Below are 19,671 nucleotides of genomic sequence, written 5' to 3'. Positions count from 1 at the left end.
AAACAGAGTTTTGTAGCAGCTCAAAGACTAACTGCTTTATTTCAGCTTAAGGTTTCATGGACTATGCTCTCATTTTTGTTCCTTTTCATTTTACATTGAATTCAATGGAGACCTGCCCTGTTTTTAGATGTTTTTAACTATTTTCTGTCTACATTTCACATATTTTCAGAAATTGTACTTCTCCATCAAGGCATCATACCTGAACATTTTCATTATTACTGAATACAAGGAACAACCTATTTAGACAATTCAAAGGCACACATTAGTTTAGGAACTGCATTTATTTCAGTTGCAGAAATTCAGCAGCTTTCTGCTGCTTCCAGCCTCTGTATATCCCATCCAGAAGGAATGAACTTTTTATGCTCCTTTACAGCTCCTTTAAGGCATCATATGAAAAAAAAAATCAGATATTAAAATCATGCAGTTTAGTCTTGCACAGAAATAATCAATATGATTGTGTAGATTCCTTAGTACTGAACCTATAGACTTTGATCTACAGAATTCATTGCACTGTTGCTTAGCTGAGATCAGAATCATCAGTCTACACTTTTTACTTTGGTTTGAAGCGAATCCTTGGCAGAGAAAAAGCAAGAAGAAGTACAGCTGATAAGTGAAATTGAAGGTTCAAAGACACGAATGGCTGAAATAAATGAAGAGCTAAATAAAATTGTCAGTGAACTGCACAATGCTAAAATTGATGTTCATGAAGGGAAACGCCAGCAGATGAGAGCAGAGAATTTAGAGAGCCTCAAAAGACTGTATCCTGATTATGTGGTAACGAGATCATTGTAATTTCACATTTGAAGTTTTCAGTAGATGTACCACAAATGACAATATTGTGGAAAGGCAGTTTTTTTAAATCATGGTGCCTATTTGGATAGCTTTAATGCTGAAAAAGACTTCCTTTGGACATGGAAGGGGGAGGGCAGGGAGAGGGCTGGAAGGAATGTCTCTTGGTGGTAAAGCATACACTAGATTCTATCCCTGATTTTCCAACCTACTCTTTCCCCTTCATCTCCTCGGATGTACACTAGCAAAATAGGTAACCCATAGGTAAACCCATAAAGTTTTTTACTTACCTCTTGCTGGCCATCTCATCACCCGCCACTATCACCGTAGCACAACAGTATGATGTTAGATGGTAGGAGATAGGATTGGGCTCCTTATCACTGATCATTAGGTTATGTGCTAGTTCCTAATGTCTGTGCTCCTGACATCACCATAGGTCCAATTTGGGGTAGAGAAGGAGGAAATTGGGGTTTTTTTGCCACACCTCTTTGGAAATATGGATAATAGACTTCACTTGGACTAACGGCTCTGAATACCAATGCATCAATGAAGTGACAAATGAAACTAATTGTATGTAAAATCATGACAAAATCAGCATGAAAAGTAATGCATTATAGATGTATATATTAACATTTCACATTTTTTGTCTCTTTTTAGTTTGGAAGATTAGTTGACTTGTGTCATCCTATCCATAAAAAATACCGTCTTGCTGTCACCAAAGCTTTTGGCAAATATATGAGCGCAATTGTTGTGTCTTCAGAAAAGGTAGCTAAAGATTGTATTTGTTTTCTCAAGGAAGAAAGAGCTGAACCTGAAACATTTCTTCCTTTGGATTACCTTGAGGTAAACATTTCTTAAAACTGTATGTATTTATTTATTTATAACCTGCTAACTCACTGTGTTGTAATATTAAAATCTAGTTAAAAACAAAAAAATTAAACATCAAGAGAGTCTTAAACCGTTGTTGTTAGTAGCAATCAAGATGCCCTTCAGGTCTAATGTCCTTTTCTAAATCATAAAATATTGTGAGTTAGAAGGGGACTTGGAGGCTATCTAGTCCAAACCCCTCTTCAGTGCAGGCAACGATTACAGCATCCCTAACAAGTGGTCATCCATCATCTACTTCAAAATTTCTAATGAGGAAAAACTAGCAACTACATGAGGGAGACTGTTCCAGTTCTGGAAACCTTTTACAGATAGAAAATACTTCATGTCTAGCCTATATTTATTCCTTGTAGTTTCAACTCATTGTTCTAGTCCTACCCTCAGTAGCCCTAGAGTGCATATCCTCCTGCATTGATAGCCCTTCAGATAACTTGAAGGAGGCTATCATTTTTCCCCTTAGTCTTCTCTTCAGGCTAAACATATCAAGCTCTTTTAGCCATTCCTCATAGGGCTTGGTTTCTACTCTTCTGTTCATTCTAGAGCAGGGATATTGTCAAACCTTGTTTGGGATCTTCTTCGCTGTCCTGCTGAAGCAGGCCTTTGGAACTGCAACAGAAGGCATCTATCTCCGGACCAGATCAGACGGAAAGCTCTTCAACCTCTCCAGACTGAGAGCAAAGTCCAAAGTCCAGCTGAAATGTCTGCGTGACTTCCTCTTTGCCGACGATGCAGCTGTCACTACCCACTCTGCCAAAGAACTCCAGCAGCTCATGGATCGTTTTAGCAAGGCCTGCCAAGATTTTGGACTTACAATCAGCCTTAAGAAAACACAGGTCATGGTTCAGGATGTGGACTCAACTCCCTGCATTACAATCTCTGCGCATGAACTGGAGGTTGTCCATGACTTTGTGTACCTTGGCTCAACGATCTCTGACACTCTTTCTCTCGATACCGAGCTAAACAAACGCATCGGTAAAGCAGCTACCACGTTTTCCAGACTCACAAAGAGAGTCTGGTCCAACAAGAAGCTGACGGAACATACCAAGATCCAGGTCTACAGAGCTTGCGTCCTGAGTACACTTCTGTACTGCAGCGAGTCATGGACTCTTCGCTCACAACAGGAGAGGAAACTGAATGCTTTCCACATGCGCTGCCTCCGACGTATTCTCGGCATCACCTGGCAGGACAAAGTTCCAAACAACACAGTCCTGGAACGTGCTGGAATCCCTAGCATGTATGCACTACTGAAACAGAGACGCCTGCGTTGGCTCGGTCATGTCGTGAGAATGGATGATGGCCGGATCCCAAAGGATCTCCTCTATGGAGAACTCGTGCAAGGAAAGCATCCTACGGGTAGACCACAGCTGCGATACAAGGACATCTGCAAGAGGGATCTGAAGGCCTTAGGAGTGGACCTCAACAAGTGGGAAACCCTGGTCTCTGAGCAGCCCGCTTGGAGGCAGGCTGTGCGACATGGCCTTTCCCAGTTTGAAGAGACACTTGACCAACAGTCTGAGGCAAAGAGGCAAAGAAGGAAGGCCCATAGCCAGGGAGACAGACCAGGGACAGACTGCACTTGCTCCCAGTGTGGAAGGGATTGTCACTCCCGAATCAGCCTTTTCAGCCACACTAGACGCTGTTCCAGAACCACCTTTCAGAGCGCGATACCATAGTCTTTCGAGACTGAAGGTTGCCAACTAACTAAGTCCTGCAGGCCAGATTCGGCCTGTGGGAAGCTTTTTTCTGGTCCACATGATAATTGGGCTTTCCTAATGTCACCTTTCCCACAGCAATCCTTCTACTGAGACTCTGGGAGGAAGAGACAGAAGGAGGCCTCAGAAGGCAAGGAGTGCTATGAGGGAAGGGGCAGATCAAGAAGGGTGAGATAGGGAGCTGCTGCCAAGGCACTAGGAGAACCCAATTATCACATGGGCCACCCCTTCAGCAGCTCTATGTCTGCTGAGGTGTCACTTTGTGCAGCACCTGAGCAGCCCCAAAAAAGAATGGGGACATAAGGTCAGATGAAGAGTAGAGTGCCCAAGAAACCCTAGTACCACTGCACATGTTGCCTGTTGCCCAAAAGGGAGGGAGCCTGGTAGAAGAAGTGGTTGGGATGCCTGTATTTTGCCTCATTTTCCTTTTCCCAAGCTTGTTTATCTATTTAGGTAGAACCAATCAATGAACAATTAAGAGAGATAAGAGGAGCTAAAATGATGATTGATGTCATACAAACATCCTTTCCTCCACTGAAGAAAGTAATTCAGTTTGTTTGTGGTAATGGTCTGGTCTGTGAATCAGTAAACGAAGCAAGAAAAATAGCATTTGATGGACCACACCGACTGAAAGTGAGTAGTAAGGAGCTGAGTTTTAATTTGGAATTTTCAACTGGCCTTTAGAGGCTAATCTGTTTGTTCAGAAAAATCATAAGGTGCAACCCCACTGGAACTGTATCATGTAAAAATGCAGATGGTGGATTGCATTTTTGAATGTTAGCTAGAGCCAGAAAATACTAGGCTAGCCAAGATACTTTTTCATGATATGCCAGTTTACTTCAAGACAGAGAGTTTTAGTTATGGAGCAGTATCCAACCATCCTGCAGTTAGAAGAGCTAGAGTTCAGAAAAGGCTATTGCAGTGTTTTCCAAACTTACCCAGCCAGCGGCTCCCTTCCCGAGAGCTCACAACCTGGAAGTGAATAGCGATGACACGAATACAATGATGTCACCACCATTCACTTCCAGTTTTGGAGGCTTGCAGTGGTCCTCAAATGGTGGTAAGAGGCTCCGCATGGGCGGGAGAGCTTTTCTAAGTGCTCAGAATTGCATGAGAGCTCTGCTTGTTGTACTGAGTCTCCTGCTGCCATTTGCAGGGTCATATTGTGGTCTCCCTGCCGGGTAACCGGCATCCCATAATGCCTGAGGCGATGCACAGTTTTGGAACCTCTGGGCTGTGGTATTTGACTGAACATTTACATCAACTATAATATTTTATTTTGTAACATTTTAATTGTTCTTAGCAAGTGGATTTGACTGAAATCTGCTGAAGACTTTTTTGTGAATGTAACAATCTAAAATGTCACTATTTAGCTAACATATGTTAACCCTCAGGTTTTATCATGGATAGCTTAGAGCCCAATCCTGTGGTCGGCGGCACAGCTCCGTGCGGCCAACCACAGTTGCCAACATGCCATAAGGCACGTTTGCAATGCTCACTGCCGGGCTCCTACCGGTGCTAGCTCAGCGCCCGCCGGTGCTGGGCTAGTGCCCGGTGGTGGCCCAGGTTCTGTGGCTCGGTGATCTCCCAGACTGTCGGGCTGCAGAATGGGAGGCAGGGCATGGGGGAGGCGTTCCTGGGAGGGGGGAGGCCGACGGGAGCGGGGAGGAGGCATGCCGAAGGGTGGGTGGGAGGCGTGCCGGGGGGACGGGCAGGAGGAGGATCCGCGGAGCTGAGTTCCGCAGGATCCAGGGCGCTCGTGGAGGGCTGCACGCCCTACACGAGCACCTTTACTCTACAGTGAGTAGCCCCATTGTGGGGCTGCTTACCTTACTCAGGGGAAGGGGACGAACGTACACTTCTCCTGAGAAGCCTCCCGCAGTAGTGCAGGATTCGGCGGCAGCCCTTTTCGGTGCCACCGAGCCTAGGCGCTCCGGGTAGCTCAGGATTGGGCTATTAATCCTCTATGCCAAGAATATAGGACAGCGAAATGTATCCTTTGATATATACATTGCTTTATTTCTAAGGTTTGCTGTTAGTTGTAAGTCATTCTGTGATTCTTTGTATTTCAACTAGGAGGCAAAATGCCATGGAATATGGGTATTTGTGCATAGACCTCTTGGCTTTTAAAACATTTCATGAATTGCTAGTATACTGCAAATGCCTAATTATCCTCTCATGCAGAGGTGGGCAAACTTTCAACCTGAGGGATCCTGGACCTTTAACAATTGTGTAGGAGAGAAAATTATCTTGTCATCTGTGAGATGACAAGCTGAATCTGCTGAAGTTCCCTCTTTTTTACAGTTGGTAAAGGTCCAGGATCCCTCAAGTTGAAAGTTTGCCCACCCCTGCTCTAGTGGTATTGGTCACATAAGAAAAGATATCTTTAATTTTCAGACAGTAGCTCTTGATGGAACTTTATTTTTGAAATCTGGCATAATCTCTGGAGGGTCAAGTTACTTGAAAATCAAGGCTAAATACTGGGATGAAAAGGAGATGAATGAACTTAGAGAAAGAAGAGAAAAGCTGATGAAAGAACTAAAGGTAAAACTTTTTTAAAGATATAAAATAAAATGTTAGGATAATTGTTTGAACTCAAGGAGCAGCAGATGTTACATCAGGCAGGAGGGAAATAGAACAGTTATCTGATGTGCTGTCTACCCTCAGCCTTCTATTCTCCAGGCAAGATATACCTAATTCTTTCAGACTTTCTTCATAGGCTTTTTTTTCTTGTTGTTTGGCCTCCTCTAATCCATTTGAACTTGTTTACATCATTCTTAGTGTGGCAGACAGAATTGGATACAGTACTCTCCAACTGAGATATGCCTAGCGTAGTAGAACAATGTGGAACTATACTTTCTTGTGACTTGGAAGCTATGATTCTATTAATGTAGCTCTAAAATCAGTTGGCAACCTTCAGTCTCGAAAGACTATGGTATCGTGCTCTGAATGGTGGTTCTAGAACAGCTTCTAGTGTGGCTGAAAAGGCCGATTCGGGAGTGAAAATCCTTTCCACACTGGGAGCAAGTGTAGTCTGTCCCTGGTCTGTCTCCTTGGCTGTGGGCCTTCTTTCTTTGCCTCTTTGCCTCAGTCTGTTGGCCAAGTGTCTCTTCAAACTGGGAAAGGCCATGCTGCACAGCCTGCCTCCAAGCGGGCCGCTCAGAGGCCAGGGTTTCCCACCTGTTGAGGTCCACTCCTAAGGCCTTCAGATCCCTCTTGCAGATGTCCTTGTATCGCAGCTGTGGTCTACCTGTAGAGCGCTTTCCCTGCACGAGTTCTCCATAGAGGAGATCCTTTGGGATCCGGCCATCATCCATTCTCACAACATGACCAAGCCAACACAGGCGTCTCTGTTTCAGCAGTGCATACATGCTAGGGATTTCAGCTTGTTCCAGGACTGTGGAACTTTGTCCTGCCAGGTGATGCCAAGGATGCATCGGAGGCAGCGCATGTGGAAAGCGTTCAGTTTCCTCTCCTGTTGAGAGCGAAGAGTCCATGACTCACTGCAGTACAGAAGTGTACTCAGGACGCAAGCTCTGTAGACCTGGATCTTGGTATGTTCCGTCAGCTTCTTGTTGGACCAGACTCTCTTTGTGAGTCTGGAAAACGTGGTAGCTGCTTTACCCATGCGCTTGTTTAGCTCGGTATCGAGAGAAAGAGTGTCGGAGATAATTGAGCCAAGGTACACAAAGTCATGGACAAGCTCCAGTTCATGCTCAGAGATTGTAAAGCAGGGAGGTGAGTCCACATCCTGAACCATGACCTGTGTTTTCTTAAGGCTGATTGTCAGTCCAAAATCTTGGCAGGCCTTGCTAAAATGATCCATGAGCTGCTGGAGATCTTTGGCAGAGTGGGTAGTGACAGCTGCATCGTCGGCAAAGAGGAAGTCACGCAGACATTTCAGCTGGACTTTGCTCTCAGTCTGGAGAGGTTGAAGAGCTTTCTGTCTGATCTGGTCCAGAGATAGATGCCTTCTGTTGCAGTTCCAAATGCATGCTTCAGCAGGACAGTGAAGAAAATCCCAAACAAGGTTGGCACAAGAACATAGCCCTGCTTCACTCCGCTTTGGATGTCAAAGGGGTCTGATGTGGAGCCATCAAAGACAACAGTGCCCTTCATGTCCTTGTGGAAATATCTGATGATGCTGAGGAGCCTGGGTGGACATCCGATCTTGGGGAGAATCTTGAAGAGGCCGTCCCTGCTGACCAGGTCGAAAGCTTTCGTGAGATCTGTGAAGGCTATAAAGAGTGGCTGTTGTTGTTCCCTGCATTTCTCCTGCAGCTGTCTAAGGGAGAATACCATATCAGTGGTGGACCTGTTGGCTCGGAATCCGCACTGCGATTCTGGATAGAAGCTCTCTGCTAGTACCTGGATCCTCTTTAGTGCATCTCGGTCAAACGGTTTTCCTACAGCGCTAAGGAGAGAGATGCTGTGGTAGTTGTTGCAGTCACCCCTGTCGCCTTTGTTCTTGTATAGCGTGATGATGTTTGCATCCCTCATGTCTTGAGGTACTCTACCTTCTCTCTAGCAGAGACAGAGGATTTTATGCAGCTCAGTGACGATGATCTCTTTGCAGCACTTTAGGACTTCAGCAGGGATGCTGTCTTCTCCAGTTGCCTTGCCAAAGGCAAGGGAGTCCAGGGCTACATGAAGTTCTTCTAGGGTTGGTTCACTGTCAAGCTCCTCCAGCACAGGCAGGCACTCAATGTTGTTCAGCACTTCTTTAGTGACTACATTTTCTCTGGAGTATAGCTCAGAGTAGTGCTGCACCCAGCATTCCATCTGCTGCACCCGATCCTGGATGACCTCGCCTGCGGCAGACTTCAGAGGGGCAGTTTTCTTTTGTGTTGGACCTAGGGTCTGCTTGATACCATCATACATCCCCTTGATGTTGCCCATGTCAGTTGATATCTGGGAACAGAGCTTGAGCCAGTAGTCATTAGCACATCTCCTGGCAGTCTGGTGGACTTTGCTGCGAGCAGCTTGGAGGACCTGCAGGTTGCGCTCACTGGGACAGGCCTTGTATGCTTCTTGAGCTCTCCTCTTTTCTTCAATGACTGGTGTCAACTCCTCAGAGTGGGCTTCAAACCAGTCTGCCGCCTTGTTGGTCTTCTTGTCAAATATGGACAAGGCGGTGTTGTAAACGGTATCCTTGAAATGTTGCTATCTGTTGGATGTGTTTGCGTCGGCCGGGCCTGGAAGAGATTCCTCAAGCGCTTGTGCAAATTCCTCCACTTTTCTCTGATCCCGGGTCTTGCTGGTATCAATGCGAGGTCTTACTTCCTTTTTCGTGTGATACAGTCGCTTTGTTTGCAGTTTCACTCTGCTGCACAGCAGGGAGTGGTCAGTGTCGCAGGCAGCACCCTGATAACTGCGTGTGATCTTGATGCTGGGAAGGCTGGAGTGTCTGGTGAGAATCAGGTTGAACTGGTGCCAGTGCTTTGATCTTGGGTGTCTCCAAGAGACTCTGTGTTGGGGCTTTGTGTTGAAGAACATGTTGCTGACACAGAGACCGTGATGACAGCAAAGCTCTAGCAGGCGTTGGCCATTTTCGTTCATCTTCCCAGTGCCGAACTGACCTAAGCAAGTGGGCCACGAACTGTGATCAGCACCAGCTCTAGCATTGAAATCACTGAGGATGAACAATGGCTCTTTTACAGGGTTTTTCTTGATAGTGGTGGCCAGGTCATCGTAGAATTTGTCTTTGGCTTCTGCTGGAGACGACAGAGCCGGTGCTTATGCACTGATGAGAGTGACAGGTCCTGCTGATGACTGGAGCTGCAGGGACAAAATTCTTTCACTTCCCACAGTAGGTGGGATGATGGATTCCAGCAAGGTATTTCTGACTGCAAAGCCAATGCCATGTTCCCTGGTTTCGTTTGGTGGTTTTCCCTGCCAGAAAATTGAGAAAAATCACATTAGCCTTATTTGCAGCTGCATCACACTACTGCCTCAAACTCTGCAGCAGGTTAATATTTAACAATCACAGGATTCTTTTTTTACATATACTCTTGTCAAACCAGATCTCCTGTGCATTTTTTTGAGTTTTTTCTTAAAATGCTAAGCCCTGTTTGCTGCTGTAAATTTTATGTTGTTAGTTTCAGTCTTTCAATCTGTGAAAGTCATTTTGAATGTTATTACTGTTTTATGAGGTAACTGTCCTTCCCTTTCCCCATCTTATGTTGTGTGCAAATTTGATAAGGATTCCCTCCACTCCTTTATATGCATCCCTGATAAAATTGTTTAAAAAGTACAAGACCAGGAACAAAGCACAGTGGCACCTCTACTTGAAACCTTCCACTTGATAAGGAGTCATTGTTATTGTTTTAATACCATTTTCCAACCAGTTGTCAATTTGCCTGTGGTCATTATCATCTATCCCACTTGTGACACGTTTGCTAACCAAATAGCTTGGGGATATTTGTCAGATATTATGCTGTAATCAGTATAAATTCCTTTCACAGCAATCCCACAATCAACTCAGTTAGTAACCCTATCAAAAAGAGGGATTAGATTAGTCTGCAAGAATTTACACTGCATTGCCCTCAAGATGCTTTCAGATGGGCTGCTTTATCATCTGTTCTGGTATCATTTCTTTATATCAGTCAGACTATATGATCTTGTAATGGAAGATCAGAAGATCATCAGGTGGATGATGTGGTGTTGACAGCGATTCCATGTTTTGACAGCTGGTTGACAGCTTGGGGAAGGGCAGGGCTGGCTCCACAGCTGTAATCAATCAAGGCCAATGGAGACCTGGTTGGACACCTGAGCTTCATTTTACCTTGATGGGGCTTTGAATGAGCTAACGAGGTAGCTCACAGCTGAGCTGCATTTGGACTTAACAAGGGGCTGCAGGATAAAAGGCAGCTTCAGAAGGAGCAAAGAGCTGGCCAGAAGCAGGACGCTGACCCAGCCGGAAGCTGGACCCTGACCCAGAGGCAGACGCGACCCTGACCCAGAGGGACACCCGGACGGACTCACACTGGGAGAAGGGGACTGCCAGAACTCTGCTGGAGGACACACAGAGGAGAGGACTGCCAGGACTCTGCTGGAGAGAACACTGCTGGAGAGGTGGGATTTTACTCCGGAAGACTGGACTGTGCTTCGGAGACGGGATTGAACTTGAACGGGAGGCTTCAGACCTTTACCCCGAGTTAAGTGGAGTTTTGGGGAGGGAAAGCCTCTGGACAAGAGGACTTGCAGGGAGTGTCTGTGTCTGTAGCAATAAATTCTTGTTAATTGCTCAAACAGATAGACTAACAGATCTGTATTCATTTCTTTGCACACTGCAGCTGTTGTTCTTGGAAAAGGAGGGTGTTAATTAGCCAAAAAGCAGGCATTAGAAGGGAGTTGGGATATTTGGACGGGACAGATCTATAGTTTCTTGGATCTTCCTTTTTCTTCATTTTGAAGATTGGGACAACATTAGCCCAATCTCATTCATTCTCCAACATATTACAAATGTGATAGTCAAAGTTTCTGAGAATACACTAGCAAGTTCTTTTAGTGCCTCAGGATGAAATACATCTGGCCATGAGGACGAACATCTAAGGTTTCCTGGTTAACCTCTTTAATAATAATAATAATAATAATAATACAGGTATTTATATACCGCCTTTCTTGGTCTTTATTCAAGGCGGTTTACATAGGCAGGCTATTTAAATCCCTGTAGGGATTTTTACAATTGAAAGAAGGTTCTATCTTTCAAGAACCACAACATTCAGATGTTTCTTTCTGATCTGGTTTCACATTCTGGCCTCCATCCTCCCACGCTCAGAGCAGATGGAATAACTCGGCTCAGCTTATCAGCTGCTTCAAGGTCTCACGGTGCCGGTGGCCTCGAACTGGCAACCTTGTGGATGTTATCTTCAGGCAAATGGAGGCTCTACCCTCTAGACTAGACCTATCATCTTTAACCATCTTGATCTGTAAGTTAGGCTTTGAGCCAAATCCCTGTGAAATGAGAAAGCATTGTGGTGGTGGGGGGGGGGGTGGTAGTCAAAGGAAAAGATAGCTGGAGGGAAGAAGATTCTGCCACTCCCAATCAAAACCTTCCATGGCTAGCTGCTTTTCTTTGTTTAGCTGAGAACATTACCCGTTGTTTGCTTTGTGATTTAACTAAATCGGAATGTGATGTGCAACAGTATATAATGCTCATTCAATTGTATTGAACGAAAAAATCTTAACATTAGAAGCACACGATTTACAAATAGGCTGGCATCCGTTCCTCTTTTATGATAAAGTTAAACAGCATGGATATTTTAAACAACATATTTTAAGAAGATCTCCAATTTGGATATGGGACCAGATAAAATATAAGATATATTTTAAATTACCTAGATGGATAAAACCTCTCGAAATAGCAACCAATCCGAACTGGATTAAAAAAGATCAAAATAAACCATACAGTGACTTGCTGAATAATAAAGGAGAGATTTTAAGTAAGTCTGAATTAGAAGAGAAAGGAATAAAGCTGGACTGGTGGAATGAAATGCAAATCAGAACAAGATTACGAGAAGACCAAAAAATAGGTCTATATGAAGAAGATATAAGTTTTGATAAAATATTTTTGATTGATGAGGGGAAGTATATAAGAAAAATGTACAGTTTTCTCCTGGAGATGAGAATGGAAGATGAGATTGTTAAAGAAGCAATGGTGCGTTGGGCAAAAAATTTTGGATATAATATATCAATGGATGATTGGAATCAAATTTGGAATACGAATATTAAGATAACTAAAGCAGTGACTTTTAAAGAGAACTTATATAAAATGTTTTATAGATGGTATTTAACAACAGAGAAGTTAGCAAAAATGTACTCTGAGTTATCAAATAAGTGTTGGAAATGTAATGAGCTAGAAGGAACTTTTTATCATATGTGGTGGACATGCGAAAAAGCAAAGAAATATTGGAAGATAATACATAAAGTGTTGCAAGAGATATTGCATTGTGTATTACCATTCAAACCGGAAATATTCCTCCTAAATGTGACATCAGAAATTAAAGACCAACCTAAGAAACACCTTATTGTAAATATTGTTACAGCGGGAAGAATATTGTTTGAGCAAAAATGGAAATCTATAGATGTACCAACTAAGGAAGATTTAATAGATAAAATCTATGAAGTAGCAGAAATGGAAGTTTTAACAGAAAGAATGAAAGAGAGAGATTTAGATAGAGTAAGAAAATATTGGAAGTTTTTTTATGATTGGGTAGATAAATCTAGTTAGATAAAATTGAGTGTTTCGTAAAATAATTTTTTTATATTCATAAATATGCGAACCTTTGTATTGATGATTAGTGTGTTTTTTTTTTGAGTTAATTGAATGATGTATGTTGGAATCTGGGGCCAACCCTTATGTGTAACCTGTGTCGTACCCTACCCAAAGTTAAGCCTATTTCCTTTCCTGTATCTGTAATGAATGAATAAAATATATTGGAAAAAAATATATATATAATGCTCATTCAACAGTTGTTTTATATGTGATTTTATGTTGGATTAAATGTATCAAGTTACTATTATAAGCCAAACATCTACAAATAAAATTTTATTTTTTCCTTTCTAAAATGTTATTTCACTTCTCTTCCTTAGGACTTAGTGAAAATTAAGCGCAAAGAGACTGATTTAAAGCAATTGCAAGCTCAGTGCCAAGGAATTCAAACCCGACACAAATATTCACAAAATGAACTAGAAGTTCTTAAGAAAAAACGCCTTGCTGATTTCCATAAGGTAGTTGCAAACCCTCAGAGTTAGCTTTCTTATTTATCTAGTGGCTCAATCCTATCCTGTGCTGGAACAAGCAAACCAAGAGGCTTGTGCAGTATCCAGCGCAGGATAGTGGCCAAAAGTGGGTCAGCCAGAGGCAAGGGGAAATTTTTCCCCTTACCTCTGGGAAAGGTGCCTTTTCTGCTATGGATCTCCTCATACACTCTACCTCTTGAGGTGGCATAAGTCTGAGGAGAGCGGAGCAGCTTCAAGCCGCTCCAATCTCCCTGGGAGCGGGTTGGAATCCGGCATAACTGCAGGATCCCAGCCCTGCCTCCTACTTCCCTCCCACCTCCCTCCCACCTCCTGTCCACCCCTACCTACCTTAGAGCCTTGCGTCACCCCAGTTGGGCCGATGCAAGCCTTGATGCCTCTGTCGGTGCGGGGGCTTGTTCCAGCCTCCACAGACTGGTGCGCCTCTGCGTGTCGGCCTAGCTGACTCCTGAGGAGGCACAAAAGTGCCTTACAGAATGTTTGCAAACCTCCTGGGCTGGCCCAAGTGAAGGGCTGGATTGCACCCTAAGGCTGCAATTCCACGCTTACCTAGTAGTAAATCCCAGTAAACTCAGCAGGACTTACTTCTGAGTATACATGCTAGGATTGTGCTGTGAATTATGACTAAAGCAATGATTTAATTGTTGGTTATAACTAAAATCGTATATTGCCATTTTTCCACCTATTCAGGTCATATATATTTTTAAAATTCATCACCAAAGACTTCAGTTTTATAGTTCCCACTCTAATCTACATGGTCATTACACTCAGTGGGCCAGAAAGTTGCAGAAATTTTGTAGGATCTTTGTATAGCATGTTCCTTAATAGTGATGCCACTAACTTCAATTTATATGTGGGGGATGGTTTTTTAAATTAAGAAAATAAATATGTCTTGTTAGACACATAGTTACAAATTAATCACATTAGATAATTCTTTTCAAATATATTTGTTTTGTAATGTTTAATTCAACTTAAACACTGATTGCTTTTATTTGTATGTAGGAAAAATCTATGTTGGACAGTGAACTGGTAAATATTCAATCACAGCATGTAATGATGAATGAAGGAGTTTTCCAAAGAGCAGGAAAAATGGATGAGCTCCAGAAGAAAATTAATGCGGTAAAAATTTTCAGTCATTGTAGCATCTAGAATCATAATGGGTGGCTGATGATAGTTCTTTGTAGGTTTTGAGGGCAAAGAGGAACTCTTGTCTTATGGTTTAATGAGGAACCCCTGTGTTTTGCAGAGAGCGTACAGCACATTCCAACGCACACTGTTCACATGCAACATGGGCTTCCCATGGAGTCTTGGGCCTCTTACTATTACTTTGTCACATTTATATCCTGCCCTTAACTCAAGGAGCTCATGGTGCCATAAATGTGTGCCTGTTTACCCTCACAACTTCACCATGAGGTGTGTTAACTGGTGCAAGAACACCCAGTAAGATTATGGATTAGCAAGGTTTTGAACTCAGGTTTTAGCAGGCCTAGTTCAGCTCTAACTACTGCACCACACTGATCGTCTAACCATCATGGCAGAGTACCTCACTGTGCACTTCATTTCTATGATAATTTGACCATGTGGTAATCCTAAAAATTATAAAAGCAGGCTGGTTATAAAATTATGTTCCCAATATTTTTCAGGATAAGTTCGATAAGGCTGTCGGGCTTATTGGTGTGTCTGCTCTAGTTAAGAGGACCAACCTTGCAGTAAAGAGTATTTTTAAAAGAATGTGCAAGAGTACATTTCTTCCTTTCCAATTTTCTGTGAAGAACTCATCCCTGGATAGAGTTCTTAAACTAAAGTGGAGAAAATGAAGCGTCAGTGCTGCCCTATAAGAAATAACTATAATATTTAATTAAAGTAATAATATTTAATTAATGAAATAACCAAAATATTTAATGTTTTTCTTTTGTGGGGGGTTGGGAATAGGTGGAAGATAATGTTTTCTGTGAATTCTGTGAAGAAATTGGAATAGAGAATATTCGTGTATATGAAAGAGAACATGTACAACAGCAGGAAGAAACTGACAAAAAGAGGTAACTATTAACTGAAAAGTGGTGGTATTTGGTTACTCCATTCTGTTATCAAATATTGTGCATAAATATTTGTTTCCATTCTAGTACAGTGAAACGCCAGTAATCTGGAACTCTCGATATTCTAGCATCAAACCTGTTTGGGAGAGGACTCCTGACCTCACTGGCCCCACCACAGGTTCATTTATTCCTGGCTCAGTGATAAGGTTGCCAAGAAAGGCTTGGAAGTTGCTTGGAGACGACCCGAGTAGTTTAACAGTAATTAAGTTACAGTACTGTGGTGATGCTAGATTCAGGGTTCATCAACGGTGGGCTAGTTTTAATTGTCAGTCCGGCATTGCCAATAATTAGAGGTGTTTGAAAACAGTGTTGTTTATTTTACTGAGAAGTAATCCTATTGTGTTCAGTAAGACTGGGGCTATAAACCTGTTTTACTCACTGGAAACAAACCTTTACCAATAATGCAGAACCATCTAGGGCCCAAAGGTGCTGGATTATTTGAATGTTACAGTATATTGTTCAGCTGTTGATGTATCTTTAAGATAATTGTTAAACTGATAAAACTATATATTTACACAGATATCCCCTCAAAAATGCACATGGAAAACTCCGGTGGGGAGGGGGGAGCAATTAAAAGGGAGAGTTGAAAAGGAAGGATTAAACATCCTTGCCCATTGCCACTTCTTTGCTCCATATCGTTCAAAAGGCACAGGGAAAACCACTGAGGTGCCTTAACAGAATTCAGGAGGGCTAATGTTGCTCCCAGTACCCGTGAGGACAGCCTGCAACAGCCCTAGGATAGTGTCTCCAAGAAGGTAGATGAGGCTGCCAAGTGCTAGTTAAGAACATAAGAGTAGCCCTGCTGGATCAGACCATAGGCCCATCTAGTCCAGCTTCCTGTATCTCAGAGTGGCCCACCAAATGCCTCAAGGCAACAAGAGACCTGCATCTTGGTGCCATCCCTTGCATCTGGCATTCTGAGGTAACCCACTTCTAAAATCAGGAAGTTGCACATACACATAATGGTTTGTAACCTGTGTTGGACTTTTCTTCCAAAAATTTGTCCAATCCCCTTTTAAAGGCATCTAGGCCAGATTCCATCCCCACATCCTATGGCAAGGAATTTCAGACTACACACTGAGTAAAGAAATATTTTCTTTTGTCTGTCCTAACTCACCCAACACTCAGCACTCAAAGATTGCCCTCCTTACCTCAAGTTCTGAGCAATAACTGCATTAGTAGTCAGAGCAATAATCGGGGTGACCAACAACGGCCAGGGAGTAGTCCCTGGGCAGAAAGGATTCTCCTCCCAGCGCCACTGGCCACCAGTAGATGAAGGAGCTTACAGGGAGTTGTTTATACTTATAAGTAATCTGCGCTGTTCTTTATTTAATACCATTTTATGCAGCTTTCTACTAAATAAATAAAGCTTTCTACTAAATACTAAATAAAAACAGTAGTTGGTTTATGGACTTTTGATGACTGTGGGTTGATTGTTGGATGAATTTTATTGGATGTGTTTTTTGTTTTATTATTTCTAATTCTTAAATTTTGTAGTTTTTATTTTGTATTCTGTGACTATTTGTTAGCTGCCTTGAGCACCTATTGGGGAAAGGCAGAATAAAATTCTGTTAAGACAAGTTAATAAAATAAAAAGCTAAAGCCTATTGCATGCATGAAATCACTAACAACTTAGTTTTTGATGATTCAGGCAAAAGTTCTGACAAATTTTCTTTTCTAATCTTTTTTATGCATTTGTAATTAGGTAAGAAGTAAAGGAAGAGTGAACACAGTGCACTTTAGGCAACTTATCAGTAAGCAGATTTTGTGTGTTTTAACCTTGTTTTGAAATATTGTTGTTCTTTGATCAACTAGATTTGAATTTGAAAACCAGAAGACACGATTGAATGTGCAACTTGAGTATATCTGCAGCTATTTAGAAAAGCAGGTTAACAGGAGCAACATGCTGAAGGATAGTATTCGCAAAGATGAAGCTGAGATCAATCACCTGAAATGGGTAATCACTGGTTTTAAGTATTCTGAAATATATAAAAGTCCTATCAGAATGAACTTGGTATAGAGTTGTGTGGATTTCACGGATGATTACAAAACCACATGATTGGAGGGACTTACTCTTGGATGCTTAACAGTTTCCTTTTCCAAGATTATGTGTAAATGAGAGATGATGATGATGATGATGATGATTTTTTCCAAAGGGAACTTTTATCTTAACCTGTCACTGTTATCTGAAGTAGCTGTACTCAGAGACAAGCTGTACTCACAAACAATTTCTACATTTGGGTAGGAAAAATCAGATTCATAAAAAATAAGATTGGAGATACTTATTTGGGTGTTAGTACATGCGAAAAAGATCTAGGCATTTTAGTAGACAACAAGCTAAACATGCAATGTGGGTAGTCTGGTGTGGCAGCAAAAAGCAAATGCAAACCAAAGACTAGAAGCAAAACTACTGTATAGGAAATCTGTAAACCTGGAATACCTAAGGGAGGGCTAAACTCCCATCACCACTGGGTATTTACATGCTAGTCTCACAGTCTGCCAACTATCATTGTTTTGGTCTTTTATAGATTCAGCTTCAGTATATGAGAGAAGTTATGTACTCCGCAGAACTTTGCTGAAGCTTAGTTTGAAAAAATGTCAGTCCAATTACATAGCTAAGTGAACTGAAGTGGGCAGGCTTATCTTTATAGAATCTGAAAGTTACTACATATTATTTCACAACTGTTAACAATAATAGATATTTGACAGCTTCTAGATCAGTACAGAAGACGTTGAGAAGTAGGAAGTCAGAACAGTTATGCTGCAGACTGGCAGCCAATGACTTGTGGACCAGCAATGGTCCATGATCCACAGTTTGAGTAGCACTGGTCTAGATAACAAGGTCATCTAAATTTTAAATTTTTTTAAAAAATTATAAACTGCAGAATGTTTTTAAAATTATAAACTGCAGAATGTTTCAAAATTTTAAAATTTTTTAACTGCAGAATGTTAAGTTAACATTATAAACTAATAATTTTTTATAATTATAAACTGCAGAATGTTTCAAAAATGACTGTTTCTTACATAGGATGAGGAGAACATTTTACAGATGGTGGATGAAGTTATGGCAGAATTGCAGCAACTTAAGGAAAGGCAGGATGTTAATAAAACTAATGTTGCAGAAGCACAGAATCAAGTTGAGGAATCAAGGAAGATGTTATTAACTCTAAATAGGTAATTGATGGTATGCAAAGAGTACCGTATTTTTCGCTCCATAAGACGCACCTGACCATAAGACGCACCTAGTTTTTAGAGGAGAAAAACAAGGAAAAAAATATTCTGAACCAAATAGTGTAATAAAATATTTATTAAACTATAACAGAATAACATTTGAACCATGTAAAGTGAACAGCAGTCAACAGTGGCATTAAGAACCATTATCACGGTCATTAACAAATGGAGAGCCTTAAAGGTTTGAGCACTCTAGTTTTCTGGAAACCCCAAGAACTCATCATCGCTAGAGTCAGAATTTATGAAGCTCACAAAAGCAGGTGCACGCAAATAGGGGATCACATTATCTTTCTGCTACAATGATGTTCTGCCAAATTCCAATCCACTGGGCCTCCTGCCCGCTTAAGGCTGATCAGTCCCCCTTGTGCAACTCACCAGTGCAGCAAGCAAAAATGAGTCCAGTTCCAGTCCACAGATGCCACGTAAATCAGTCCCATCATTCAGAGTTACCAAATCAGAGTCCAGAGCCAATAAGCCAAATTACAGTCCAAGGTCAGGTTCCAGGTAGTTCAGTCAAATCCATCAGGGTATCCAAGTCCAGTCACAAGCCACAGTCAGATTCCAAATTCAATAAACCCAGTCAGTCTCCTCCCCTACCTCCAACCTGCACTCCTTCAAAACCCATAAACCCTTTCTGCCTCAGGTACTCCTTATATCCCTGAGGGCCCTATTGCCTTCCAGTGGCTGCAGCTGTGCAGCACACTCTGCTGGATGCCCAGGCCTTACCCTTAAAGGGGCCACTGCTGACACCACATCTACCTCCTCACCAGATCTTCCTGGATTCCAATACAAGGGGGGGGGGCAGATCTCTATACAGACCAGTGCAAAAACAGGGGAAAAATGTGGGGGAGGTAAGATCTTTGTATAGGCATCACAGCAAGACCAGTGCAAAACCCCTTGCACACAGAACCAACAGATGGAAGTGGGGGGTGGGGGCAGATCTCCATACATACCAGTGCAAAAGCAGGGGAAAAGTGTGGGGGAGGTAAGATCTCTGTATAGGCATCACAGCAAGACCATTGCAAAACCCCTTGCACACAGAACCAACAGATGGAAGTGGGGGGGGGGTGCAGATCTCCATACACAGCAGTGCAAAAGCAGGGGAAAAGTGTGGGGGAGGTAAGATCTCTGTATAGGCATCACAGCAAGACCATTGCAAAACCCCTTGCACACAGAACCAACAGATGGAAGTGGGG

General features: G+C 42.4%; 1 protein-coding gene across 1 annotated transcript in view; it reads left to right on the top strand.

Annotated features, from left to right (window-relative positions):
- The window catches only part of SMC1B (structural maintenance of chromosomes 1B), a 65,804-nt gene that overhangs the window by 23,679 nt on the left and 22,454 nt on the right, over positions 1-19,671 (top strand). Inside the window, exons 9-17 of the mRNA XM_066632144.1 lie at positions 567-774; positions 1,447-1,632; positions 3,840-4,019; positions 5,784-5,930; positions 12,981-13,118; positions 14,151-14,267; positions 15,081-15,187; positions 17,060-17,201; positions 18,273-18,418. Coding sequence (XP_066488241.1) covers positions 567-774; positions 1,447-1,632; positions 3,840-4,019; positions 5,784-5,930; positions 12,981-13,118; positions 14,151-14,267; positions 15,081-15,187; positions 17,060-17,201; positions 18,273-18,418 — 1,371 coding nt within the window. The remainder of the gene's footprint in view (positions 1-566; positions 775-1,446; positions 1,633-3,839; positions 4,020-5,783; positions 5,931-12,980; positions 13,119-14,150; positions 14,268-15,080; positions 15,188-17,059; positions 17,202-18,272; positions 18,419-19,671) is intronic.

This window comes from Tiliqua scincoides, chromosome 6, assembly GCF_035046505.1.
Source record: "Tiliqua scincoides isolate rTilSci1 chromosome 6, rTilSci1.hap2, whole genome shotgun sequence".
NCBI lineage: Eukaryota > Metazoa > Chordata > Lepidosauria > Squamata > Scincidae > Tiliqua > Tiliqua scincoides.
Note: the sequence above shows the minus strand (reverse complement) of the source record. Positions and strands in the feature narration are given on the sequence as shown.